Source organism: Mastacembelus armatus, chromosome 5 (assembly GCF_900324485.2).
Source record: "Mastacembelus armatus chromosome 5, fMasArm1.2, whole genome shotgun sequence".
Lineage (NCBI taxonomy): Eukaryota > Metazoa > Chordata > Actinopteri > Synbranchiformes > Mastacembelidae > Mastacembelus > Mastacembelus armatus.
The window spans coordinates 23,715,347-23,743,166 of NC_046637.1; the positions used below are offsets into that span (position 1 = coordinate 23,715,347).

Consider the following 27,820-nt stretch of genomic DNA (forward strand, 5'->3'; position numbering starts at 1 on the left):
GCACCTAGAAAACATGATGCAGCAAGATAAAAATGACAGCTTTAACAGAAAGCTTCTTGATATGGTAAAATCACTGCTGAGCACCACACTCTAACTCCCTACAGGATCATTACAGGAATATTAAACCCATCATTGACCAGGGGGAACACTTCATACAGTCTCTCACAGAGGACTACACTGAGTTTAATTCAGTGCCTTAGTGACACTTATACCCACTATTGAGAAATATGTATTTCTGTGAGAACAGCTGATGTGTGCTGTGGGTGTTACAGGTGTCAGTCTTTATGTGACGTCTAACTCAGTTTCTATTTGAAGAAATTTGCACAAAGTGATAAAGTTTGTGACGTGATATTAGCATGTTTGGTGATTTACTTTGAAAAGCAACTTGCTTGTTCTGAAACATAATGTTTGTGGTTGTAAAGCAGCTAATTGTTATAAAAATACTAAAATTAATTTAAGAACCACAAGACTGTTACCATGGTGAACGATGCTGCACATCACCATGGCAATAAATTAGGTGTGCACATGCAGAAAAACAACAAAATGTTGCCTGACTCATGTCAACAGCTTTGACCACGTTAAGTTAATCTGTTATAGATTTAGACGCTCCACTAGTGTCTACATCATTTTACCGTTACCATTTTTAATTACTGAATTATTCCGTAAAAGAAATAAAGGAAATATGAAGTAAATTAAAATCCAAATGAAATCTGCCTTTAATTGGTGGCTGTTGGTGGAAGTGGGAGCTTTGGATAGTTCTATTTTTCTTCTTCTACTTTTATTATTATCATTATTGTTATTATTATTAAGCATGGTGGATTAGGGTTTCTGGGAGATACCCAGGGGATCGCAGGTTCATAACCCAGCAGGGGCCTTTCTGAGTGGAGTTTTCATGTTCTCCCTGTGGGTTTCACTGTCCAGTTTCATCCCACAGTCCAAAAACATGTATGTCAGGTTGATTGGTGACTCTAAATTGCCCATAGGAGTGAGTGTGAGTGTGTGAGGTTGTCTGTCTTTGTGTGTCTCTATGTGGCCCTGTGATGGACTGGTGACCTGTCCAGGGTGTACCCCTGCCTTTCACCCAAAGAGAGCTGGGATAGGCTCCAGCAGATCCCTGTGACCCTGGTTAAGGAATAAGTGGGTATAGATGATGGATGGATGGATTATTATTGTTGTTGTTGTTGTTATTTTTATTGCTGATTTTGTCCATTATAATAAGAGCTCCGTCAAGAGTTGTTGTGTTGTTTGACAAGTTGTTACTGTCCTAATTGTGGCAGTGTAGACCTGTTGAAAACAAACCATGATACATGGTTTTTCTGGGTCCAGCCTGACAGTGAGCAGTCTCAGGACACAGGCCTTAACTCAGCCCAGGCTTTGCTGGTGCAGCAGGTGAAGTTATAAGTTATAACTCATTACACAGGGCTATCAAGGAAACTCCTACCAAGAAGGCCATGGAACTTCTCATATTAGGGTGCATTATAAAAGTTTTGAATAAAGTGTATATACATCATTTTCACATCAGTAAGACTTGATCAAATTGTACTGATGCCCAGAAAACCTCCATATCTACATTAGCCGATATGTCTGATCCAGACTTATTGGGATGTATTGACAACATCCAATATAGGCCTCTACATGACTGGGAGACATGATATTATTATTTACCTACACATCAATGCTGTGAAAAAGGTGGTTGGTTCACTGGTCCGCCCTTCTCCTCCCCGCCACCACCTCTCTCCGCCGCTAGATGGCGCTGATCCCTGTGTGTTGGGGCTGGTGGGCAGGCATGGGGGCTGGATATGGACTGTTGAGTCTGGGGGGAAGCTGGTGTGTATGTAAGTGTGTGTGTGTTTGTGTGTGTGTGTTTGGTAGTGCGTTTAAGGCTCGACGGGCAGCAGGGGAACTTGAAAACTTCACAGTTTCCAGCGAAGGGAGATCTTTGATAACACATTTGAAGATTTGGAGGCGAATCGGCTGCTTGTAGTCCAGCTGTGATCAACGGAGCACGACCGGTCCGGTTCTCAGCATTGGAGCGATTTCCGGCCAACATGGATGATTTAGGTAAGTTCTGTTGCGAACATTGAAGCGGCGTGTTCGTGCGGGTGCGTAATGTTGGCGCAAACACACGTCTGGGGTTTGTTCAGCCTAATCCACGTCTGGCAGGAGGTCGGTAGCTGTAGTTCTCTGGCTGGGTCAGGGCTTTACATGTGCGGGCAGGTTAAGTTGTCCGCCGGGCTACGTGTCGGAAAGGCCTCGTGTGTTGACATGAAAGCGCTGGCACCAGGCTCATGGCGATAATGGACCTGATTTACATGTGTAGGACTCGTATGTGTCAGGAAAACAGCGTGTGTGTGTGTGAGTGAGTGAGTGAGCGCACAAAGCTGTGACCAGGTCCCTGACGCTGGTTCTCTCTCTCACATCCGCTCCACTAAGCTTTCCCAGGTAGGAGAGTTACCTGTACCAGGGCTCCGCCAACTTTTCTTTCGTGCTCACAACAAGCAGAAATGTAGAAAATGGACATTTGAGGTGACACTGACTTATCGAGGTCCTCCTGCCAGGATTACATAACTGCCTCTGCTGCAGGTGGCACGTACCAGTGGGCTCAGTGAAACCTCCTGCTGTAAGAAATCGATGTTGTTGATCAGGATCTGTGCTAATTTCAGTTTTTATTCAGCCCCGATCACACTGGTGCTGTATTCGTGTGGAGCAGCAGATGAATCCATGTGATCTGGGCTGTGCTCCTGCACATGAGGAGGTTAACTCAGTGAATGGTGACAGCAGAAAATGTGCTGCCTGAGGGCAGGCTGTGGTGACAGGGCGGGTGTGTGGAGCTCAACACAATGTTCTCAATGTGTCCCAGCTCTCCACATTCACCCTGACACATCCTTTGCTGCTATTTCAATAGTTTAAAATTCCTGCACCACTTTTCTTTCTTTATTTCACAAAACTAATGCATTGCTTTATGATCCTGCTGCAGACCTTATAGGATCTTTCACAGGTCTGTTTGAGTATTGTAGAAGACTTTAAACAAGCAGAAGTTTGCAGTGTAGTTTAAAACAGAAGGAAGCTGTCGAGACAATGCTGTTTGCATTCATTTCTACGTGTCGATGAAACACTTTGTGTTTATGAGGCTGTGGCTTTTTCCCCAGCAACTGTGAGGGTAAGTTTAGCAAGACGTCCATGAGCTGCACCGAGGGAGTCGGGTTCATTACGTGCTAAAAAAACCCCAGAATGCATTCGTAAAGTCAAAGATGATAAATAAGCAAAAGTATTACCACACTCTGCATGTTGCAGGTGGACCTGCTACCTGACAGGACACAGGTGTTTTAACTACGATCACCATCCCAAAGAACAGCTGGATATATCCCGGAGGGGACAGACCCAGATTTTTGGCTGATATCATGATGGTGGAATGGAAACTGCAACAAGAATATTTGTAACATTATTTATGGATACCTTCTCAGCTTACTTGGGTAAAGGGCTTTCCCTGAAGTAGCTGCTTAAAAAAAGAGTGTTACACAACCCTGAGTAATTACTATGTCACAGTGTCATAAATCCTGCCATCGTTTTAGCAGAGACCTGTAAAAATGTGGTGCATATGGATGGTGTTGGGCTTGCAGTCATTGAGGCTATTTTTTCCCCTCCTTCTGTTTATGAAAATTAAAAGTGTTAACATTTTAATGTGGTTTAAATAGAGATGGAGATCTAAAGAAGGCGGTGCAGGGATCCGTGTGCCTCAGACCTCAGAGAGGACAACAAAACCTGTGTCTATTTTTAGCAGAGGGGCGTCCCTTTCTTCAGGTGCTGAGGCTGCAGCATAGAGAAACCATTCACCAGAGGTTTTTTCCGTCCTCCTTTTTTATTTAGTGCTGATTTTTAACAGTCCTAACAACACCCTTGACTTTGATATGCAGGTTTGCCCCATAAAAACAGATTTTTGTGATCCACTATGTGCGCATACAGTCAGTTTGTTATAGGCTTCCTCCAGCACCGGCAGTGGGAGCAGAGTAGTGCTCCTCTCAGGCAGGGTGTCGGGGTGGATCAGGTCCACATGCAGGGATTGGTCCTCAGCCAGAATTTATCTTCCTTAAACACTGCACTGCCCCACCCTCTCCCTTCCCTCTCCCCACTCTTCCTGTGGTGAGCCACATAGGAAGCTGCAGGCTGCAATCTATTGACAGTTTAAAGCTGGCTGAGTTTGCAGGAGAGCAGATCAGCCTTTAGGATGATTTCCATCAAAGCAGATTGTAACGCTTGATGGCAATTAAAAGCTTTTTATTTCCAACTAAGTCATAATCAAACAGAAGGCTGTACATTTTAGCGTTTATATGATATGTGTCTCCTTTTATTTGTGCAGTCTTGTCAGTTTAGATACTGTGGCCTGTTCTCAGGCAAACTTTCCTTGACCTCCCCTCCTCAGCTCTCAGCACAGCCAAGAGTCGCTATCTGCTTCACCGCTCTGGGCCTGCACCAACAAGACAGGAATGTCAAATAGCCCACAAAGTTAACATCCTTTGATCCGCAGTACATTTCCGACTTTGTTGTAATGTCTACAGTAAATGCACTGTTTCTCACTCACAGATTTGTTTGTTTTCACTGGTGTCTCTTTAGTAGCATCATTTGAAGTGAAGTGATTCCCCAGAGCCCTGTCAACGCAGCAGCTGCAGCGTTGGGAATGTCACGCACACAGTCATTGTGGGTAAAATAGCTCTTTACTAACTCCAAATGAGATCTGACGTGGCAAGATACACACGCTCAAGTCTAAATTTATGCTGGTTCTTTGTTTATCCGCCCAAAGAGACATCAGACAGCTCACATGGACATTTATCATTTTCTCAGAGAAACTAATCGTTGGCAAAGTATATATATTTGATATTTACGTACTGATAGTATGAGAATAAACGTTTGGCATATGTAGATAGACTTTAAATGAATACTTTGACATTTTGGGAAATGATTCTATTGGCACTTGGTAAAAGACAAAGATTGACACCACTTTTGTGGGAAAAAGGGGAAATATCTGGATTGGCTCTATGTAAAGGTAACACAAGAGTAGTCAGTGTCGTCTGCTCACTTCATATTTACTGAATCGATATGAACCTGGTGTCAGTCCATGTCCAAGTGTATTTTCCAAAATGTTGAACCATTTACAGTGTAAATGTAACAGTTAACTTCATCTTCATGTTTATTTTAAAAAGCTATCTGGAAAGTTGTCTTTGCAAATCACATTTGCACTGACTCTTGACTTGAGGCGACAGGGGCTGAGCCTACACTAGATGATGAGCCTCTTGTGCCTGACACATGCATGTAAATCCATGTAGCAACTGAGAGAGTTCCCTGAATCTCCTCGAGGGATTGTCCATCTGTCTGACGGTAAAATGAAAACACCGCAGGCCCTTCAAACATATGGTGTACACACTCGCATACAGACACACAAAACACCCCTGAGCACAGACTGCTGGTGTGGAAAGTCAACTAAGCAGCGACGGTGCTACACTAAACCAACTGCCGTGGCGATTCTCATGGACCCAGCACACCGTAACAGCAGCTGCAGGGGCAATATCTGAGCAGCTACTGTAGGTTAATGGAACCAGAGTTTGAGTGGAAATAGGCTTTCAAGCCCACAACGTGCAGAGGTGGAGTTGTAGCCATGAATTTCTGGCCCACTGTGAGCCCAGCTCAGTGAGGCCTTTTGTTGGGTGTGTTCTCAACCAGTGAGACATGTTTCATGACAGGAAGTGCCCTTAGCGACCTCTCGCTTGTAGTGGAAGACAGTAAGGTTCATGGTGGAAAAGCCTAGTGTAGACCGTAGACACCATGTTAGTCATACAGAACTTGTGGAGGTGCCTCATTCTGTCCTATTTTTGCTGACTTCCCTATTGTGAGCAGAAGGAACTAATTTGCATTTTTGTCATCTTCAGTTTCTTGTTTTCTGTTGTTGCTATTTCTTACTTTGTTTCCAGACAGACACAGCTCGTTAGCCTGATGTGGCATGTTGGCACTGAAGAAATGAAGCAAAATGAGGAGAAAGTACGGAGCACTTATGTGTGGTATGGCTGTAATAGGCCTTCTCCAGCCTCCTGGTGTGCTCTGCTTCCTGCTGACTTTGTGAGATTCTCATCAGTCTGAGAGTGTCTGGCAGCTCAGCTGATGTGATGCTGATCCTCAGTTCCAGTGTAATAGCAAAGGCTTTATAATCTGAATGTAAGATGGCCTTTCAGATGCCCCTGTATGGTGTCTTGCAAAGAGGTTGTACGGTTATTGTGGCAGCAGGCTTAAGCAACACATTGCTGTTTTATTAGGAAATTTTTCCTCATGAGGCTTAAACAGTCTCTAACACACTGTTGCTACTGCCCTGTTTGGGATATAAGCCACCCACAGTGAAGGCCTTTGATGTATTAGGATTTTAAGAGGGTGGAGGACAAGTGAGTGTGTCGTGTGTTTCAGATTGCTTGTGCTTTAGTTGGTTTTACAATCAGCGTCTGGCTTGTTAAAGAGGGTCATCAGGAAGTCTGATCTTGACCGCACATGTGTTAATGACGGTATTAATGATAGTGGATCAGGATTACTACTAGGCTAAACAAGAGTATATACACACACACACACACACATATGCAGATATATGTGAGTTTTGGCACACTGATAGAGCTGATTGTTTTCCAGTGGAATGATTTGGCCTGATCACTGTCCCTCCACTCCTTCCTCTTCCCTCTGTTCTTGTCCTGCCTCAGGGGGACAAAGACCAGCTTGTTTCTGGTGCTGTGACCTACTTTAATCCAGAAAAGACAGAACTAGTCAGAACTTTTCAGGAGAAGAGGAAAACTGTCCATCCACCCATTTGTCCACCCAGCTACCTATATGGTGCCACATATCAATGTATTTGTTGTGATTGTAGCAGGGTGAAGTATTTTGAAAACAGTAGTTTGAGAAACTTCTTTAACATTTCATATCCTTACACAGTGGACGGAGCATGCTCAGTTGAAAGCTAAACAAAGACTATGAAGCCCCCATTATTACATCCACACCATCAGCATGTTAGCATTGTCACTGTGAGAGTGTTTGCATATTGACATTAGCATTTAGCTCAAACAGCCTTGTAAGTATATACAGAATTTCATTAACGCCACTAACTATTGTCCACATAGATTTTGAAACTACTAACTAGCTGTTATTTGATTCCTTGCAAACACAATTAATATTTTGTTAGTAAGAGAAACATCTTAACTAAATGTTAATGTTATATGTATGTTTTCTTTAGATAATTTCAGTTTTCACGTTTCATATCCATCATTTATCTACAGTGCATTCAGAATATATTCAGACCCCCTTCACTTTTTTCAGTTTTGTTATGTTGCAGCCTGATATTATTGTTTAAAGTCTGTAAAGTTTCTCATTAATCTACACTCAGTGCCACATAATGACACAGTGAAAACAAAACTTTAGGAATGTTTGCAAATGTATTAAAATATCACGTTTACGTAAGTATTCAGACACTTTGCAACAACATGTGATCATTGCTATGTTTCTTCACCTTGATTGGAGTCCATCTTTGGTAAATGAAATGGATTGGACATTATTTTATAAGTTTATTTTATAGAAGGCCTTACAGCTGCCAATGCATATCAGAGCAAAAACAAAGCCCTGAGGTCAAAGGAACTGCCCTGCCCAGCTCAGAGACAGGATTGGTTTATAGGCACATAAGGCTAAAAAAAACAATGAACCAGGAACCTTCTTGTCATGAGGCAAAAGTGTTAACCACCAAGCCTCTATGCTGCTACATTTTATATCTGAAAGAAAAAAACAACAAAATGCAATTTATGTAACTATTATTTCAGGGAGTGCTTCACTTTTGCTGCTCTCAAGATGGGAGCCATCAGTTAGTGTATGTGATCCTCTAGTATGCCTTCAAATACACCCCTATTCAGTTGGCAGAGTGGTGTCATCAAAGGACAAATGCTGAGGATTGCCTTTCTGGCAACAGTGCTAAAGAAGGTGTGAATGGTGTGGATGAATAGTAAAATGCCTTTGATGTCACAATTGTACAATAACTTTACTGTGCACAGACATTTAAGAAAATTGTGACATTGTAAAATACACAATGGTACATACATAAAGTGTGTAAGTCCTTCAAAATGAGTATCTACACAATGCTGTTCATATTTTTTTTAACATATGTTACACCCTAAATACAGCGTTCACCACAGATGTGTGCATCAACATAACCACAGGAAGGCTTTTGTGTCCTCTCTATTGCTATACTCGCCATTCATTGTAGGAAATAATACAGCCGAGGTAGATGGAAGACAGCAAGGGGAGAGTTGTTTAATTTTTTTTACTAACATTATTTTAACTACAGATACTCTCATCTCCCTTTTTCTCTTAAGTTGTTATAATCATATGCAAAGATGATTTGTTTTGCTCTTGCACTGCACAAAGTCACAATTTAAAAGCAATGCTACTATCAGAGGGTTTCCTGTCACTGCAGAGTGCAAGAAACATAAAAATATTAGAATGATTTAAAGTCTCACATTATCCAGTTTAATGCATCACTGGTCTATCAGTAACAGTTGCAAGGCAGGGCCACTTTAGCAGATATAGTTAGACATGCTGTATACAAGAATGACTAAACGAGTGAAAGGGGAAATGAAATGCCCATAGCAAGATAAATGTGGCAAAAAGAATGAAAGTAGAATCATTATCACATTGGCTTTCTGAGATAAAAAGCATGTTGAGACTGGACTGAATAAGGATACAGATAATGTCTTTTAGTCACAGGAGTTATATTACGGGTCATTACTGCTGCAGTAATATTTGTGTATATAAGCATTCACTTATTCTCCACTGTGCATCTTTACCAAGTAATCTTTGATTTAAGGCCTTTATTGATTTGACTGCAGCCTAGAGGGACGTTTGTGAACCTCACTCTGACACTTCGTAGACTGCAGCTTTTTATTCATTTTTGTATTTGATGTTGCAGTTATTTCTGGGGTTGCAGACTCAGCAGGCTGACAGGGTGTCTGCCTCTGGTTGAACATGCACAGCGATGAAGTGTTGTGACTAATTCTGCAGTCATCTGTCACATGTGTAGTGGGGCTGCACACTCATGAGAACACTGAACTTCAAATATTATATTGTCATTTTGATAAAAGAAAAAATTGGGAAATACACTTTTTCACTTTCTGCAGAGTTGTATTAGGAGGTCATTAACTAATAAATCCTATATATGTTGTTAGATTTTTAGTTTTTAAATCGGACACAGCCATGCCAGCTGTTTCCACTGGCTTTCAGTTTGTATACTAAGATATACTAAATCTCTAACACCATATATGAGGGTAGTGTCACTGTCATCTTCTCATCTAAATTCTGCAAAAAAGCAAATATTTCCCCAAAATGTGCCTGTGAAGGACTGACTGTGCCTTTAAAATTAAACATGTATGGACCCTTCTGGGCAGCAGAAACTGGCTATAAATGTTTAAGAATTAATTTATTAGGAAGTGTGTTTCTGTCCACCAGGCAAATGTAAATCCAATATCCAGCCATCTATTATATACCTCTTATCCTTCCAGGATCACAGGGGGCTGGAGCCAATCCCAGCTGTCACGTTTGCACCTAGAGTCAATTTGAAGTCACCAGTTAGCCTAACCCCCAACTACATGTCTTTGATAACTGGACTCCTCAGAGAAAACCCAGACATGAGGACCATATGCAAACTCCATACAGAAAGGCCCCAGGGTGGAACAGGATTCAAACCTAGAAACTTCTTGCTGCGAGGCGACCACCGTTACACTAATACCACGGTTACACGTAAATCCAATATTCACTTTTTCTTAGCTTTGTTTTTGGTCTATACCCACTCATCAGGGAACAAAGTGATTCACTATCAGCTAATCACAAACTGTCTGGCTGCTGTTTGTTGCTTGATGTGTCAAAGCTTTTTTGTCATACCTGCCTGTGAGCATGTAGTGTTTTTCAGTGGGTGTAGTCTGTATAGATACAGTGAAAACACACTGGGTGTGGTATAGAATGTAACAGAGGTCCCCTGCCAGCCCTGAACTGGGGACATTGTGGTTAAGGTATAGCTCTTGCTTTTTAAAGCTGAGGTTTTTTGATAGAAATTCAGCCTCCTCTGCATGCACAACAATCTGCACTCTTAATCAGGAATCAGTTCTGTGTAGCAGGGGATTCAGTCAGTTTGCAGTCTTTGCATGTCTCTCTCTGGTGCCATGTGCATTTCATAGCATCTGTAGCAGCACTTAATTGATCTTAAGGAAACTCCAGCCAGTGCTGAGGTGTATCAGAGTACAGAAAACATAATATGTATTACAGGCTGCTTGGGTGGTCCCTAATGTTCTGCTTTTGCTTTGCCCATCATGACCATCTATCCTCTACTGTGAGCCTGCACTCCCACAGGTCAGGGTCAGGCAGGGAGGTATTTTTAGTGGGCTTTAGATGCCTCAGCTTGTCTCTGGTATGTGTAGCCGGCCTGGTTAAAGAAGCACCTGTGTGCAGTGTTGTTCTGCTGCTACACCTGTGTGTGTTCTTTCAGTGTGATTTAATTTTGTACTTGTGTATCCGCTGAAGCGCTCCAAATGAACACAGGCACAGGCCTTCTGCTGTCTGACGTGAGCCCAGAGGGGAGTAGTGTATAAGTACATCCATGTTGTCCTGATTTTTCTTTTTTCTGTCAGTTTGTGTCACACTGCAAGGCCATCTCTCTCAGCAAAGACATGAAACATGAACATGACTTCATGTCAATGTGTGCTCACATTTCTGAGCAGCAGAACTGTAGCTTGTTCCTTATAGTGGAAGCTTGTTTTTACACCTTAATACATTTTTACATGAAGTGACTCCCTTTCACTCAAAAGAGATTATCTACAAAATATCTCAACAAATAGCTCAACAGCTGTTTTCTTTAACCTGTCCTATCTTGCCTTAGGTTTCTTCTCTTCTCATTACACTGTTTTCCCCAGCTGGTGCGCACCTCACATTTTTCTCTGCCTATTAATCCTTTGCTTGTATTTGGAAGACGAGCTGTGGCATGTTAGGCATTCATATCAGCCAGCATGCATCTTGCATGTATCTGATATTAAAGGAAGAAATTAAAGGGCTACTGATAGGGAGATGTAGAAATGAGGTCAGAGAACACAAGTTAACATGCTGCAGGGACAGAATCTGCAAGGTTTTTGCCTATATTCATCCTGTTGGTTTCACTTTGGTGTCCAGCTCATATCTCAGGAAATGTCATGGGATTTGTGAACTTCACAGACAAAGCCTGTTCTGTAGACCAGCCCTGAGAAGACAAAAGAAAAAACAGGAGTATGCAGAGCTCAGCTCTAGTACAGAACTCAACATCACCCCCTGCAGGTTGATAACCACCGTGTTCTACATTTGATAGGATCTATTCCTTGAAATGAAATAGTACCAGCATGGCTAAATAAACAAGACATTGAGTAGTAGACAGCACTGATTGACTCAGTGCAGTCAGCAGAGAGCAGTGTGTGTAGTGTTAAGCAGACAGGATGTCCTGTCAGGGATAATGGGCACTCTGTTGATGTCCATGATTTATATATTGATCAGAACTGATAGTTGTGCTCTTGTATTCCTTTGTCTAATTAGACTCCATTTATATTTTATGTTGATTTTGACTGTAATTTGCTATCTCTCCTGCAGTCAACATACTTTACTCTTCATATATTTCCTTTCCATGCCCTCATTTTCCTGCATCCTTCCAACCTTCACCCCTAATCTTCCTGTGTTTTCATCCCTTCTTTTGCCACTCGTCTTCCCAGTCCCCTTTTTATCTTCCTTTCTCTTCCTCTCTTTTTCCTGTAATGAGCCTCATGCGAAGCAGCGTTTGTATAATTAAAATGCACACCATTCATCTGGGAGGAAGGGAGTCTCCTTAATCTGCGTCAACCCACATTTTAGCCTCTGAGGATTTGTCTGCTGCGTGGCATGCACACACTCTTCCCAGTTTCACTCGTTTTCACAATACTACCAGCTCTATTCTTTTTTGTTAGAGCCAAGCTGTGTCCTCCAGTGTTTTATTTGATAATACTGGTATTTTATCATTTTTATTAGCTGCAAATGAATGATGTGGTCAATTTATGCAGGCAATTTCTTGAAGCTGTGTGTGGACTGTTTTAGGTGGGCAGGTTCCAATCTGCCACACTCTCACAACTACAAGTTCCTCAGAAACTTTGGCCTCTCAGGCTCTCTTCTAAAAACACCCAACACAGGTCTTATCCTGACATTAATTCATGGCTCTTTCAAAAAACATGTACCAAAATACGTTCATCGAAAGTTGCCTGTCTCTTCTTACATAGGATAAGTATGATTTAGTAGGCTCCTTTTTAAGGTTGAGCTCTTTGAGTTCCTCATTTTATTGTAGTTCCATTTTTGGGCACCGAGGAACGAGTCTGTGCTTTGCGCTAGAGTCGGTGTGTCATGGTATGTTCCTTTGGCAGAGGAGGCTGACACACCTCTGTGTGTTTGTGTAATCTGTGGATGGGCCAGAGCATGCCTAGCATGCATTGTTCAGTGAAAAATATACCCTGGAGCTGATATTTGCACTGTCTTTATGCTTAGCCTTTATACTCTAAATTAGGGGACCACTTTCTTGAACAAATTTAAATAAATATAATTTTTTTTTCATTTCAATTAACTTGATTCTCCTTTCATAACCTCCTATGCATTAAAGTTACAAAGCCAATCCCTAACTATGTATGGAGGGTTGTGTTGTATGAGCACTATTTTGGAGCCTCAGATTCTCTGTAACCAGGGTTAAATCCAGTTCAGCTTGAAGGCTAAGTTGATTAACATCTCTTGTGTAAACCATCTGGACTAACATCTGTTGACTGAGGTTTCCATGGGCTGCAATATAACTCTGTTTTGACATCAGACGCAGATATGTACTCAACCCTGAAGACATGCTTACCACTCATCTATGCATGTATTTCAGTGAACTTTCTGATGAAATTGAAAATAGATTTTGGCCAGATCTCACAGCAGTGCAGAATGCTAAATGAATGTCTGGGCTTGTTTTGATCTGATATGATCCAGTTTTTGTTTTTACTGTGTATGTCATAACGTGTAGATGTGTCAAACATAATGAAGCATTTGTCAAATACAAAAACTGGTGGTGGTTGACTGTTAGATTGTCGCCCCAAAAAAGGACATCTGTAACACCCTTTCTCTATGGGTTATGGGTGATGTCAATGTAATAAAAATTGAGCTGCATTGTGGGATGTTTTGCAAAGAAGAAGTGTTAAACAGAGACAAACCTCTTCCCCTTCTGCTGAGCTAGAAGTCAAGCTCAGAGACTGTAGTTTGTAGTAGACTGGCTGATTTGTATCTGTCACACCACATTGCATCATTTCTAGTTCTATATATCTATGGGCATGTTTTGTGCTGTGACCAAGGAAGAGGTGAGCATACAGGCACGCACACAGAGCTGGCTGCAATAGTGTAAACACTGGGCTGTGCTGTATCCATAATGAAACTGTGGAATGTGTTGAGAGAGGGGTCTCTGTTGTCAAAGCCAGTGAACTGGGATTGGAGCTGTGCTAATCATGCTAATCATGCTAACCATGCTAATGAGTTGGTCTAAGTGGATCTGGTATTGATCTGGTTGTGCTTCTGCTGTGTCTCCTCATTATACTGATGATACTGTGGTGTACCTGGCATTCACTGTCAGGATAAAATATATTTAGTTTCAGGATAAAGTTAGTTAAAGATTAAATTTAATGCAACAGGTAAAAGTGAGTCACCTAAGTAAGCTAAGCAGTTTGCAGTGACCGTGTGAAGGAGGGACTGATTGTGCCTTCATATACAGTACCTTTGTGATACCACTCCCTTAGTTGGGCAAGCCTCTGTTGATAACAGCTTGTTCTCAACCTTCCTGCTTTCCCATCGGCGTAAACTCCTCGAGCCCTGCTCTGCGGTAACGTGCTCAGGCAGCAAAGGTTGGACAGCTTCATCCTGAGGGACTGTTTTCACTGGGTGCTCATTTGCGTGAGTAGTATCATGTCTTTTCTTTAACATCTCAGGCATTGAGCTTGGTCCTGGTATAGGTATAGTGGGTGAACCCAACCCAGTGCCATTCATTTTAACCCCTCCTTCCTTACCCTGACCCTCCACTCAGTTGCACCCCAGTCTTCCCCCTCCTTCTGCTCAGCTCATCTCTTGTTCTCTTCTGCTGATTGTATAGTTAAGAAAGGCAGTTCCTGTCTAGGAGATGGTCTGTTTGGGTAGCACTCTTCCTCTTCCACTTTTTTCATCTCCCTGTTATCTCCTCTCCGTCCCTGACTGTAACCGCTCGTGTCTTTTTAAGGTACGTCTCATCTCCATCTTATTTTAGCTATGGTTTTGCTTGACTAAGTGTTTTATTTTGGGAAATGGCGCTTCAGAGCGGTAGTTCCTATTAAACACAATATTGCAAGATTTATCAGAATTGCTTACAGAATATAACAAACAGTCACGTGCACTTTGAATAATTTTTCAGTTGGTCTTTCCTGGATGAGGAGTGGCACATGATGGCAGCACTGTACATTTTTCAATTTTATCTGGCTTGGAGTTGTTTACAAGTTTACTAACGCCATATTAGAAACGCAAATGTCTACTAGCTGATAATATAGGTATATTGCTAAATGAGTAATTATGTATAAATCATATCACTTTATTTATACAGGACATGTCTCATTTCCCTCATATGGAGTTTATTAAATTTAGGGTTTTGTTTTATAGGACCTGTGAAATTCTGCAGGAGAAACTAAACCCTGCAGTGGTGAGTGAGCACCTCAAAATAGGCCTTGAGTATTCAGTAATACAGTCTGTGCACTTCATTAAATCCCTTTAATTTTATGTGTCCTTCTACCTACTGGTTAAGACTGCTAAATTAGTAGTTGTCTTTTCCTGTATTACTCTCAACTTACCAAATAGCACCTTCACACTGAGATGGTAGCTGTTGGTGAGTAGATGATAAATATGAGCATGTATACCTGGTTGCAGAGTTGACAGTAGACATGTGAAGACCGCAGACAGACAAGGGTCAATGAGTAACCGAAGGAGAGGCTATGACAGTCTGCATGATTCAACTTTTACAGCTCCACCTCTCATGATGTCAGTGAACATGAGGTTTTGACAGATTGCAAAAGAAGGTGTAATTATTTGCTCCTGGGTGAATGCAAGTAGAACTGATGATGAGTAGTACTGGGCAGTACTAAATACTTGATAGTGTATAAAGTAGTGAATCCAAATATTGGAAGGTTTAGTAGTAACCTAATATAGTTTCATCATGTAGCCAATTTATAGATATATCACTGAGAAAAGAATACCGTTTAATAACTGCAATGCCTTTTCAGAGTGTACGTTTTACATTAATGCAGTGAAATAAATACCTGAAATTTTGAATTAAGTCATTACTGAATGCAAAAATCCTATAAATCAAATATTGCATCAAAGCTCTGTACCTGTTCTTGTGCAGATAGTTTAAATGGATAGCAACCTCAGCAGAACTTGTGTAGCAAAATCTCGACTGGCACTGGTTATTCATATCACCCAGGATTTAAGCTCAAGATTCAATTTATTGTCATTTCTTTGTGTATTTGCATACATAAAAACAAAATGCTCTTCCTCCCACCCGAGTACAGTGCAACATCAACAAAGAGAATAACACATCAATAATATCTAAAAACACACACAACCATTTCTAAGAATGGTACCTCAAGGCAGTAGCAGCATAATATATTAAAATGAATAAAGTACCATAAGCACCAGAGTGTGTTAAGATCCACCAAGAGAGAAAAGTGTGATTCAGTCAGTATTTCAATACAGTGTCCACAAAGACCTATCTGAGAGTGTAATAATGACTGTGGTGAATTTTTTTTTTTTCACTTCTGTAGATGCTTTATTGGCGGACCTTGAGTCCACAACATCCCACATTTCCAAGCGACCACTCTTCCTGTCTGACGAGAGTGCATACTCCATCCCTGTTGGGGGTGAACAAGATCTCAGTCCTACACCAGAAGTCCCACTCACACCATCTGAACAAACTCTGAATGGATTTGATGAAACAGAGGTAAATGCATACTGTACATGCACCTTATACAAACCAGGGCACAATATGAAAACAAATGATTTGCCCAAAAAGACCTTCATTTACTCAAAAATAACAATTTGGGTAAATTAAGTGCATCATTTATAAATATTCATTTTCATACTCTACTATAATTAAAATTTCAATTTCTCTCAGTCCTTCAGTTTAACACAGAGAAGTCCCCAGTCTGGAGACAGCAGCAGTCCAACCCAATCCACTGGTCAAGAGGACCACGTATACAGGTAGGACACATGATAACCTTTACCCTTAAAAGTAAAAAAACTTTGGTGTCATAGGTAACTTCACTTGGTACTATGGTTATAAACAACATCTATCACATTTGCCAATAGAAGGGGAGATGTTTAAAGTATTAACATAGTGTTTTGACTCATTAGACTAGAAGTCCTCATTTTGATTTGAGATTGGTTCCTTTTTTCCACCCTGTACAGTTTTCCCAATAAGCAGAGAAGCAGTGAGTCATCAGCTGTTGCCATGAACTCGTGTTTGGGCAACAACCTGTCTGAGCTGGACCGCCTGCTGTTGGAGCTCAACGCTGTCCAGCAAAGCACCCCAGCCTTCCCCACAGAAGGTACACTCAGAGATTACAGTTTATGAAGTGCTTTTGTTTCTTTAAAGGAACTCAGATCTAAATTACATAAACTATGTATGTATATCTGTATGGGACAATCATTTAGCTTTTTTTTGTAATAGAAGAGGCGGCTCCATCACTTCCTTCCAGCAGTGTCATCCATCACGTTAAGGAGAATGGAGTGTCTACTGCAGGCAAGGCTGCTCCACCTGCATTGGAGAAACCCAAACGTGGTGCAGCAGCTCGAGGGGTAGAGGATGTCCGGCCAAGTGTAGAGAGCCTTCTAGATGAGCTGGAAAGTTCAGTGCCCTTAACAATGTAAGCAACAAATTATCACAGAAACATAGAAATTATACAAGTACACAAATGAGTATGTTTAAAAATGAGCTGACATATATTAAGACTAATAAATTGGCTTTGCTGTAGATGATTTTATATTTCTAACTGAATGTAAAAATCCCATCATTTTAGTTGACTGTAGTATTTTCTTCTTTAGTGCTCCACACTTGGTGGTATCAGACGAGCAAACAGATGGACGAGGGGAAACCTCTGCACAGCAGCAAGCCAGAATGTCTGCTTCCTCTGCCACACGAGAGCTAGATGAGCTGATGGCCTCCTTGTCTGACTTCAAAGTCCAAAGTAATGTGAGTATGGTTCACAAGAAGCAAAACCATTGGCTGTTGTAGTTTGCATACTAAATTGAATATGTTTATTTTTGGCCTTGCATGACTGTTTTAGAGCCTATGCTGCTTGTTTTTAGAGATTGTCAGAAGTGTCAAATTAATTGTAGGAATGAATTCAGTTTGTGGTTTTATAATGTGAAATTGATTGCTACTGCTGGCATTGTTCCACAGTACAAATGGTGTTTCCTAGAACAGTCAGTCTGTTGTTTCACATTCTATCTTCAATTTAAGCAGAAACCTTTGCAGTGTTTCTGTGATATGACTATAGTGGCATCAGCTTTTGTTTAACAGTTGAAAGAAAGAAGTTTTTTTTATTGGCGTGCCCTTTGTTTGTTCCAAAAATTGTGCCAAAAATATGTTGATTCAGTGCCCTAGTATTATTTGAGATTTTTGGTGATCATGTCTGAGCAAAACTGTTTACCGTGTTACATCAGTTTTAGGAACAGCTACTGTTCGAGTAAGAAAATTGAATGAGCACTGCCTCTGCTTGGTTTTGTGTGTGAGACTGTTCATACTTTCCCTTCTCAATCTATTTTCCTGATTTCTTTCTTTTCTCTACCACTGTCTGTCTTGTCTTTGTCTGTTTATTGCAATCATTCCATCACCTCACCTGATTCAGTCTGGCTCTCAGTTGTCTGTAAATCAGGAGGCAGCTGACATTTCACTGATAGTTGATGGTTCATCAGTTGTCCGAGAAGTAACCAACCCATCTGTAACTCCTCTCCTTAATTCAGTGGATAGACCTTTACCTTGTGCTTATACAACTCCCTCCCTTCTTCCACTTGAGCTACATATAGATGAAGATGGTTGTTCAACCCCTAGTACTTCAGCTGGTTCTACTGTAGTAGTTGTATCATCTAACTATTCCCTGCTCCAACACAATGATGATGGTGAAAGTGTCACTTCTGAAATCTCTCGTGTGGAGAGCCTCAATGTCTCCAGTACCCAAAAACCGTTATGCCCACCTGAAGTCAAAAGCTCTGCAGAGATATCAGTCACTGAAGTCCCTTCTAGTAAAGTCTCAAGTCCTCTTGAAAAGAGTTTAAATCCAGGTCCTAGTGGCAGAAGTTCTACTGCCTTGAGCTTCAGTCCAGAGAGCTCTAGTACTGTTACTGTGTCTGTAAACCCTAGTTCGATTCTTAGAGCCAAGAGTCCTAGTCCGCCTGAATTTAAATGTTCTAGTCCAAGTCAGTCTCACAAGAGCCCAAGTCCAGTTCCCATTAGTCATAGTCATAGTCATAGTCCAGAAGCAGCTGCAAAGAATGAAAGTCCAGTGACAGAGCCAGAAACTGCTAGCCCAGTCACAGTTGCAGGGTGTTCAAGTCCAGTACTGAAATGTGCAAGTGCTGTCACAGTCCCTATTATTTTTAGTCCACTAACCATCCCCAAGAGTCCTAGTCCAGAAACAGTTCCTAAGAGTGCTAGTCCAGTGTCAATGCCAAAACTTTCAAGTCCAGTTCAGAAGACAGTCCCTGATATCTCCATTTCTACAACCGTATCTAAGACCTGCAGTCCTGAACCAGTCCCAAAGAGTGTTTGTCCAGTAACACTCCCAAGGCTTTCAAGTCCAGTAACTGTTCCAAAGAGTGAAGCTGTACTTCCTAAGAGTCCCCCTTCAGTCATGAGAAAAACATACACAGTTCCAGGTACCAGCAGTCCCAGAGCTTCACCAGTGTCACTCGCTGCTGTGCCATCAAATAGCCTCTCTCCACCACCCACAAGAAAACAGGGAGCCAATGTACTGGATTTAACATGGCCATGCCGGGAGCCTTTATTGGATGATGCTTTAGATAAACTCTTAGCCCCCAACTCCACCCAACGGAGAGAGATCCAGGCAACTGCTTCTGTCATGTCTCGTGATGAAGACAGATTTTGGGAGGAGGAAGATGGAATTTACCCTGATTTTAGCAGAGAGGGAACCCTGACACCCATGACTGAGTATAGCTGGATGGACGAGTGTTTTACCCCCTCCACCTGCCCCGGGACTCCAGATGCCACACTGGACCTGCCGATACAGCAGCCCTCTGCCGTAGATCGACTATCTGCTTCTGGACAAGTAGGAAACTTGACTCTCCCAAAATAAGCTGCTGACATAAAACTAGAGAAGCATTAAGTCCATGCTGTTTTTTTCTGTTATTTGATATAAATTATCTGTGACGATAATGTCAGAATGGCTGTGTCAAATTATAGTTCAAACAGCACGTATCTCTAGTTGCTAAAACAAGCCTATGTTGGGAGAGCAGCTCTGACGAATAAACCAGGAGCTGTGCAATAGTACAAACATGTCTCGATGCAGCGAAGTTCCTCCATCACTATGGTGTGATGCATGTGGTGTCATTGCACAGTAATTACAAAATGGCCTGAGGGAGACGTTTTCCTGGAGAGCCTACTTGTGGCTGATGTTGAAAGCTTTGCTGTGAGGATATCTACGCATGCCCCTACTTGCTTCACTTGACATATCTGTGTTAGTGGCTTTGCCTGACCCATCACATTTACACAACAGACATATCATGCAACCTTGTGTTTTTAATCGCTGACTGTGTGATGACTCCACAGCAGAGTGGAATTTAAAAATTTTTGCTAATGCATAAATGCTTGAAGAACATTCACATGAAATGAAAAAACATACAAGAATTTTGCTTCTTTGATCCCTGGGCTTGCTTTGGCATGTGCAGATCTCTGTGAAAGTATTTTGTGATAGACCTGGGGTAACATCAGCTATGCAGGTTGGCTTGCTGTAGATACCCAGTTTTACGTAGACTTGATTGTAGGGAATGGACTTGAACAGAAGGCTGTGCTTTGTATCAATTATGTGAGCACCTGACAAATACTGCAAAGCATTTTGACAAAACCAATGCTCAAGCATTTTTGCCATTTGAACAAGACAACATGTGTTGGATCTATTCTGCTTGCACTTGTAATCCACCATGAACTTTGCGGTGAATGGCACAACCCCAGCTTCAAACAATTCCTGATTATCTACTCTCCAGCTCAAGTCAGTTATCCGCCGCACGAAAGAGACGTCCAATGTTCATCCGATGTACAGGGAGGCAATGTTGCGACGTAAAATGGGACCGATCATTGTCAATAAGAGCACCTCGCAAGACAGGCTCATTGAAGAGCTGCAGGGGAAACTGGGTATTGGGCGACTGGAACGCCGGCGTAAACAACAGCCGGATGACTGGCTGACAGAGGGAGTCATTGTCATGTCTAACCCACACCGAACACGGGAAGAAGGGGCACAGCCGTCTGTGGATAAGGTAGAATTTAGCGGGGACCATGTTAAACCAAGCTGAAAATTATATGTCCATTTGATTATTTAAATTTATGTTTTTTGGCTCCAGGTCAAGAAATTACCTGGCAAATATTAATTATATATATGATGTTTTATGACATTGCCATAGCAGTTGTGTCACTTTAAGTTGTGCCAGTTGTTTCCATCATCACTTCCTTTTCTTCATTCTGACCCTGTTTTTGTTTCTTATCTGTTTGCTCTACTCTCTTTGCTATTTCCCTTTTGATTCTTTCCTCCAGATCATCATCCCTCCTGAATCACCTATTCCACAGAGAAAAGTCCTACCCCCGCCACAATCTCCCTCACTTCCCAAAAAGCCACCCCCAGTCGAGCAGACTCCTCCGCCACTGCCTCCTCCTCCTCCAACCCCTCCTCCTCCTCGAGAACGTACCCCTCCACCCCCCAGGGAGCCTACTCCTCCCCCAAGAGAGCCCACACCTCCCCCTATCCAAGTCCCTCCATCACCTAGCCCTCCTCCTAAGCCCATCACACCACCTCCACCTCCCAAGGTCTTTGTATCAGTGGGGTGTCAGACCGAATATGACCCCATCTTCCCACCAATGCAGGCATGGCTCATCTTTCTTCATCTCTCCCTATCCTCTGGTCTCATGCACACATTCCAGTCTCTCTCATACTTGAACTCTTTGATCTGGTGATGGTTTGGTCTGGTTTTTACTGACTTTGGATTGTTTGACATAAAAATGAGTTTGCAGATTATTTGGTCCAAATCCAAGCAATTGCACCTCTGTGTTTGTGTGAGCTACAAAGCTCTATGGTGTCCATATATGCCAAGCAGCTCTTTATAACTCTGTCTGAAATCCAGCCAGTACAGGTTATGAGAGGTGCTGACTTTCAGACTAGTGAGCCTGAGCCCCTTTTCTAATTCTGACATCTGATGGCGCCAAGAGTTGTGTGTTCAGAGTGGAGACTTTAAGAGCTCAGAGGCAAACAGGAGTGTAGCCCTCCCATGTTCCCGTTACACTAACTGTCCTGCCATGCGTAGGAATGGTAAGCTTGCAGATCAACTGAAATGCAATCTGCCATATGACAGCACAGTTACCGCCACAATTATAGCATCTCCCACAAGACTTCCGTCAACAGGTCTCCCTGGGTTAGATAGCATGCCTTTGTTGAATGGCAGCAACAAAGCCATCAGTTTCCATCTATTTCTAGTCAGCCTAGGCTAAATATTGGTGCTTTTATAGGTGGAAAAATAAATTGGTATATTTGTATGCATATGTGTGTTAAGTGCGCGCATCTGTATATGTGTGTTACAGACTGAATACATGGAGCAGATAAGCTATTTTCTCTCTGTGGAATGTAAGAGTCATGAAGCTCCAATAACCACTCCATCTGACAGGGGCTGTGTTTACTTACATTACAGGAACCAGATGCATGTAGATCCACATTGACAATCACTATCGAACCCTGCAAACATCAATTAGGCTTAAGCAAAACCTTTTTATCAGATTTATGTTTATGTCCTTTAGTGTCGGTGTTCTCTTGAACAATCTTGGTCTACTGAGAAAAGGCAGAAAAAGCATAGTGACACCATACAAGTACAGTCTTTACAGACATATAGTGGAGTGAAAGTATAGGTGATTGGTTTTCACTCAACTCAGTCATAACCAAATTAAACAAAATTCAGTTTTAATGCTCTTTTATTTTTCGGTTTCTCACCAAAAACATTTAGGTTTAGAACCATATAGTTTCATATGAATATGTGCAGCATATGGCCAATAGATACTGTAGATAGTTTAATTCCTTATAAGAATCAGCAGGTCATCTCTGTTACTGTGTTTTGCCAGTTGTGTCTATATAAACACACATAATGGTTTCTATTGTAGAATATTTCCATTGTGAGACTATGAATTTGTGTGTATTTGATGAACTGCTACCATTTCAGTAAGAGAGTATGTCTGTATGTCAGATCCAGTCCCAGGCAAAGACTTCTCCACCTACACCTCCCAAACCAGCCAACAAGCTGGACAACATGCTGGGAAGCCTGCAGTCAGACCTCAACAGGCTCGGAGTCCAGACTGTGGCTAAGGGCGTCTGTGGAGCCTGCAAGAAACCAATTGTTGGACAGGTGATGGCAATACAGAAACATGCACATCCAAGTCATTTTACATTCCCACCAGACAGTAGCTTCACAATGAGACTTTGCATGCCTTCAGGTGTGAAAGTATGAGTTCTTTGGCATATATAATCTATATATATTATTTTGTGGCATAATAACACAAGTGGATCATAACTCTGAATACATACTGGATTTGATCAGAAATAATCAATACAATACAATACTTTGAATTTTAAAGATGCCCAATATGGAGCAAATGAAACCAGGTTTACAAGAAGCATATAGGTGCTTGTAAAAAGTGTTATTTTAAATGTGGAGTGATATAATCTGTAATGTGATCTGTATCTGCTGCAATTTGTAATATCCCCTTTGCAAATCTGCAGTGATATTCCCTGCTGATCAAGGCCTTTCCCTCAGCAGCTCCTTTCAGTTTAATGTACTCTGTCTCCCAACACCAGGTGGTGACTGCTATGGGCAAAACATGGCACCCTGAGCACTTTGTATGCACCCACTGCCAGGAGGAGATAGGCTCCAGGAACTTCTTTGAGCGTGACGGGCAGCCTTACTGTGAGAAAGACTACCACAGCCTGTTCTCACCACGATGCCACTACTGTAATGGACCCATACTGGATGTTAGTAAAGCATACATTAACTTACACACACACACCAGCATGTATTCTGTGGATGGGTGGATAATGATATTTATTTATTCATAACGTAATGGATTAAGGCTTTACTGGAAAAATCACTACATGTCAGAAATTGGCTTTCTTTCTCAATCAGTCATCTAAAATAGGACGAGAAATAGCGCGCGCACACACACACACACACACACACACACACAGTCATTTCCTGGAGATTTACCCAAACCTTAACAGTAACCATTACTTGCCTAACTGTTACCCTAACCTTAAATACAGTAAATACTCCAAAATTCAATGATTAAAGTTGATTTATTGACTTTTTTATTCCTATAAGGATGTTTTGTTTCCACAGTGTTACTGTGTAAACAGATTTACTCTCTGTCCCCACAAAACACACATACACACAGACACACATACCACAGCAGTAGTATTGGAAGGGAAGTAGATAGTGGCCTTCAGCCTTAAGAAAGGCCAACATGAGTCACTGTTAAGGTTTTCTAATTGTTGTGGACACACATCAATCACTAATTTATTTTTTATTAATTTTTTTTCATTCATTTATTCATTTTTTTAGCTTCCAGTGCTGTTTTTTAAGACATATATATATATATATATATATATATATATATATATATATATATATATATATATATATCTGAGTGAGAAACTGTGCTCTCTCAAAAATCGCTCTCTTCCAACATTGCACCCATTGTTGGCAAAACCAAGAATCATTTAGACAATGAAAGGATGAGTGCTTTGTGACAGAGGGTTTACTTGTCCTTCTGCAGAAACTCAGTTGTAGATATTTAAAAATCTTGTGTCATCTGGACAGCATGAGTGTGCTTCCATCTGAAGCTGTTGGGAAGTGCTATCAGGCCTGGAAAACATGAGCTAACATTCACAGCATTCTGTCACCTCCCACGCTGCCTCTCTGAGGACTTTGCCTGCCCTCTCCTGGTCTGTGAACAACAGACGTACATGCTTATACACAGTTTCTTATAGAGTAACATAAGAAATCACATCTATGAGTCACAGGTCAAGTGACTGCCTGTTTGCTTCTTCACTGTTTCACAGAAAGTAGTGACCGCATTGGACAAGACTTGGCATCCAGAACACTTCTTCTGTGCCCAGTGTGGAGCCTTTTTTGGGCCTGAAGGTACCATCCACTCATCAGTTAGTGACACTACACACTGCTTGTGTAGAAAATTAGGCGTGTTGACTTTTGATTGTCTCTGTGTGTCTTTGCTGCCCTCTAGGTTTCCATGAGAAGAATGGAAAGGCATACTGCAGAAAGGACTACTTTGACATGTTTGCCCCTAAATGTGGTGGATGTGCCCGAGCCATCTTGGAGAATTACATCTCTGCTCTTAACTCTCTTTGGCACCCTGAATGCTTTGTCTGCAGGGTGAGTCGCTCGATGCATCTGTAATAAATTTGACCATGTTTTGTTCACCCCTCATCATAAATTCCTCTTCTTCTGATTTTTTAGGAGTGTTTCACACCCTTTATAAATGGCAGTTTCTTTGACCATGAGGGCCAACCGTACTGTGAGGCCCACTACCATGAGCGGCGTGGCTCGCTGTGCTCTGGATGCCAGAAGCCCATCACTGGCCGCTGCATCACAGCCATGGGCAAGAAGTTCCACCCAGAGCACTTTGTGTGTGCTTTCTGCCTGAAGCAGCTTAACAAAGGCACCTTTAAGGAGCAGAATGACAAGCCCTATTGCCATGGATGCTTCGTCAAGCTCTTCAGTTAGACTATGAGAGAATGTGTGTGTACAAGTGTGGACATAATTTTTTTTCTCTAAATGCATGTATGAATGTCTGTGCACAAAGATGTCAAGCATTTATGGGTCAGTTAAGCGGATTTTAAGACTGATGGTGTTAATGCACTGTTGGACAACATCATAAAAAGGGTAAGAAATGTCTCTAACCATTGACTCTTGACACTGTTGGGACTTCCCTGGCTGTCCAACATCTCAGACTTGGCATTTCACACTTTGGCTAAAGACCTTTTTAACGTAGCCCAAAGAGATTTTTATTTAGTTTTGTTCCAGTGTGCAGCAAAGAAAAGATGCAAATGTCCCCATGCGTGTATACATACATAAACAGGCGAGGGTCGAGTTAAGACTTTCTCAGATACCTGATTTGTAAATGATTTTATTCCCCAGTTGCAGGGCAAGAACTTTCATTACATGATGGTGAGCCCATGCTGAAGTAAGATACTATATGCAGATGTGAGACCGTTGCCTGAATGCATGTACCATGGAGAGATGACTTACGCGGTTTTAAAACATGTTGAGTATTGAATATCTAGTGCTTAGCCAATAAGTGTAATCTATGACAACATATTTTTTTAGCTTTGGAGACAATTGTGGTGCCATCAAAGTAATCATGAAAAACATTTAAATGTACATGCACATACACACACAATGAACTTACCTTTCTTTACATCTTTAAATACTAGTTCAAACTCTTTGCTACTTCAACCACAGATCTCTTGATGAGACCTTCTTAAGGTGAATTTTACAGTTTAGTATAATTAATATATTAGTTTTTATTTTTCTACTGCTTTACTATAAAAAATGAGCCCAAATGTTCTGTTTCAGCATACAGTACAAATCACATTCGTGCTTTTGTAATCATTGTTTCCCTTTAGTGAAATAATTTATCATGCAGTGACTTGAAAAGCCTTCTTTTTACTTTACTACTGCAAAGGGTATTTTATAGTTAACATTAATCATGTTTAAATTGCAACTAGCAGCAAAATTCAGGTCAATAAAAATAATATATGTACTATGGTTATAAATATTGAACTTCTGGTGCAGTTTTGATATTAAAAAAAAAAAGCCAAGCGAGTGATTGAAAGGACATTTTACAGCTCTATTACAGATATTGCAGAATAAATTCAGAGGATTTTTTAAATCACAAATGATATTTTAGTTGAGCATTTTATGCATATTTTACTGTTGCTACTTTTGTGTATTTACCACTGTAATAAATATACTAATAAGGCAGGTTTACGATTTATTTGGATTACAAAATACCTGCTCTTCTGTGGAGTTTTATCAGCTCTTGCTGCCAGTTGCTGTTACAATCAGAATCTAAATTTTTATTCCCGTAACATGCTCAGATATGTGACAGGACTGTGTTTTGTCACCGTTTGGATGAAAATGTATATATTTTTGAGCTGCTGGGGCTCACACCAATATACAAAGAGCAGGCTCTATTGGCATGTAGACTAAACATAGTTTACCCTCGAGACACACACACACACCAGCGTGGATTCCATTGCATCCGATTTCCAGGGAAACCCAGCCCACAGGATTTTTTATTATTAGTCAGAAAGTCAGAAACTATAATCCTGCTGAGTTAGTATCAGTGCCTTGGCTCACTGATGGGAGCTGGATGTTAGTGTTGGTTAGTCAGGAATCAGAATATGACACCAAGCCAGGGCCAAGCCTTTAGCAAGTATGTAATGACTCATTTCAACTTTAGTTAACATGACATATGTTTGATTTTTTTTTTGTCAGTATTGCTTGTCTTTAATTTTGATCACTGTGTGTGTGGCTTAACACACCATATTCACATTTAGATAGTTTGTACTTTGAGAAGATTGTGCCCTTGTGCCAAATGTGTCAATGCAATAAGGTCTTATACACTGTGGAGCTCTCAGCCTCTCCTGGGATTTGACTCTTTCTGGGCTGAACTCTGGGAGAGGCTTCATCTGCTGTGGTGTATCTTAACTCCAAAACTTTACACTGTAATAGACAACCCACTGAGAAACCATCTGTACTGAGTGACACAGCCTTCAGTACAGTGTGCACATGTAGCAGATTCAGATTTACAGGAAGTAGCAGGGGAACATGGGTGTTGGAAAGACATTTGCGCCTTCATTTAAGCTGTTTATGTCTATTAAAGTGAACAGGAATTGAGTTCATTTTACCCATGTATTTTTCTTTTTACAATACATTGCCTTATGGTTTTTGCTTCTGATTTGATTAAAAAAAAAATCGAAGCCTTTTAACATTAATGATCTTTTATCATTTGAATTTTCTGTCTGTGTGTGGGTGGGGTGAAACCCTGAGTGTGGGTTCAGACTATTGGCTGATTATTGTAACTGTTGCAAATAAATATCTTTATCTTTATTTATCGCATTTAGTTTTGTCCAAGAAATTTACACTTTTGTGCTTTTACTTTTCACACATAACACTGCTATTCACATTTGACATACATAAAATTCACACAACATAAAAAAAACACAGTAAAAGTAATCAGCTTGATTTTTTTTTTTTTTTTTTTAAAAACCGATTTGTAGTAAATAGCTAACAAAACTTGATTTACTTGATTTGAGCTCTGAGCATTACAAACAAGAGTCGGATGCATAATACGGCCCCTCAGCCCCAGCAGACAATAAAATCAATTTTGCACAAA

General features: G+C 41.2%; 1 protein-coding gene across 3 annotated transcripts; it reads left to right on the plus strand.

Moving 5' to 3' along the window:
* The first annotated feature begins 1,798 nt into the window (after window positions 1-1,798).
* On the plus strand, window positions 1,799-27,534 carry pxna (paxillin a). 3 transcript variants are annotated; one of them, XM_026306125.2, is made up of 14 exons: window positions 1,799-2,061; window positions 15,903-16,078; window positions 16,253-16,338; window positions 16,546-16,685; window positions 16,808-17,003; window positions 17,182-17,329; window positions 17,988-19,424; window positions 20,359-20,628; window positions 20,903-21,229; window positions 22,594-22,752; window positions 23,202-23,375; window positions 24,462-24,543; window positions 24,644-24,792; window positions 24,877-27,534. In XM_026306125.2, the coding sequence occupies exons 1-14, from the start codon at window positions 2,049-2,051 to the stop codon at window positions 25,141-25,143; spliced, it is 3,624 nt and encodes a 1,207-aa protein (XP_026161910.1). In that variant the 5' UTR covers window positions 1,799-2,048; the 3' UTR covers window positions 25,144-27,534. The 3 variants fall into 3 exon arrangements, with proteins under 3 accessions (XP_026161910.1, XP_026161911.1, XP_026161912.1); XM_026306126.2 differs by having other exon boundaries at window positions 16,811-17,003; XM_026306127.2 differs by lacking the exons at window positions 17,988-19,424; window positions 20,359-20,628; window positions 20,903-21,229 and having other exon boundaries at window positions 1,802-2,061; window positions 16,811-17,003.
* Window positions 27,535-27,820: the final 286 nt, after the last annotated feature.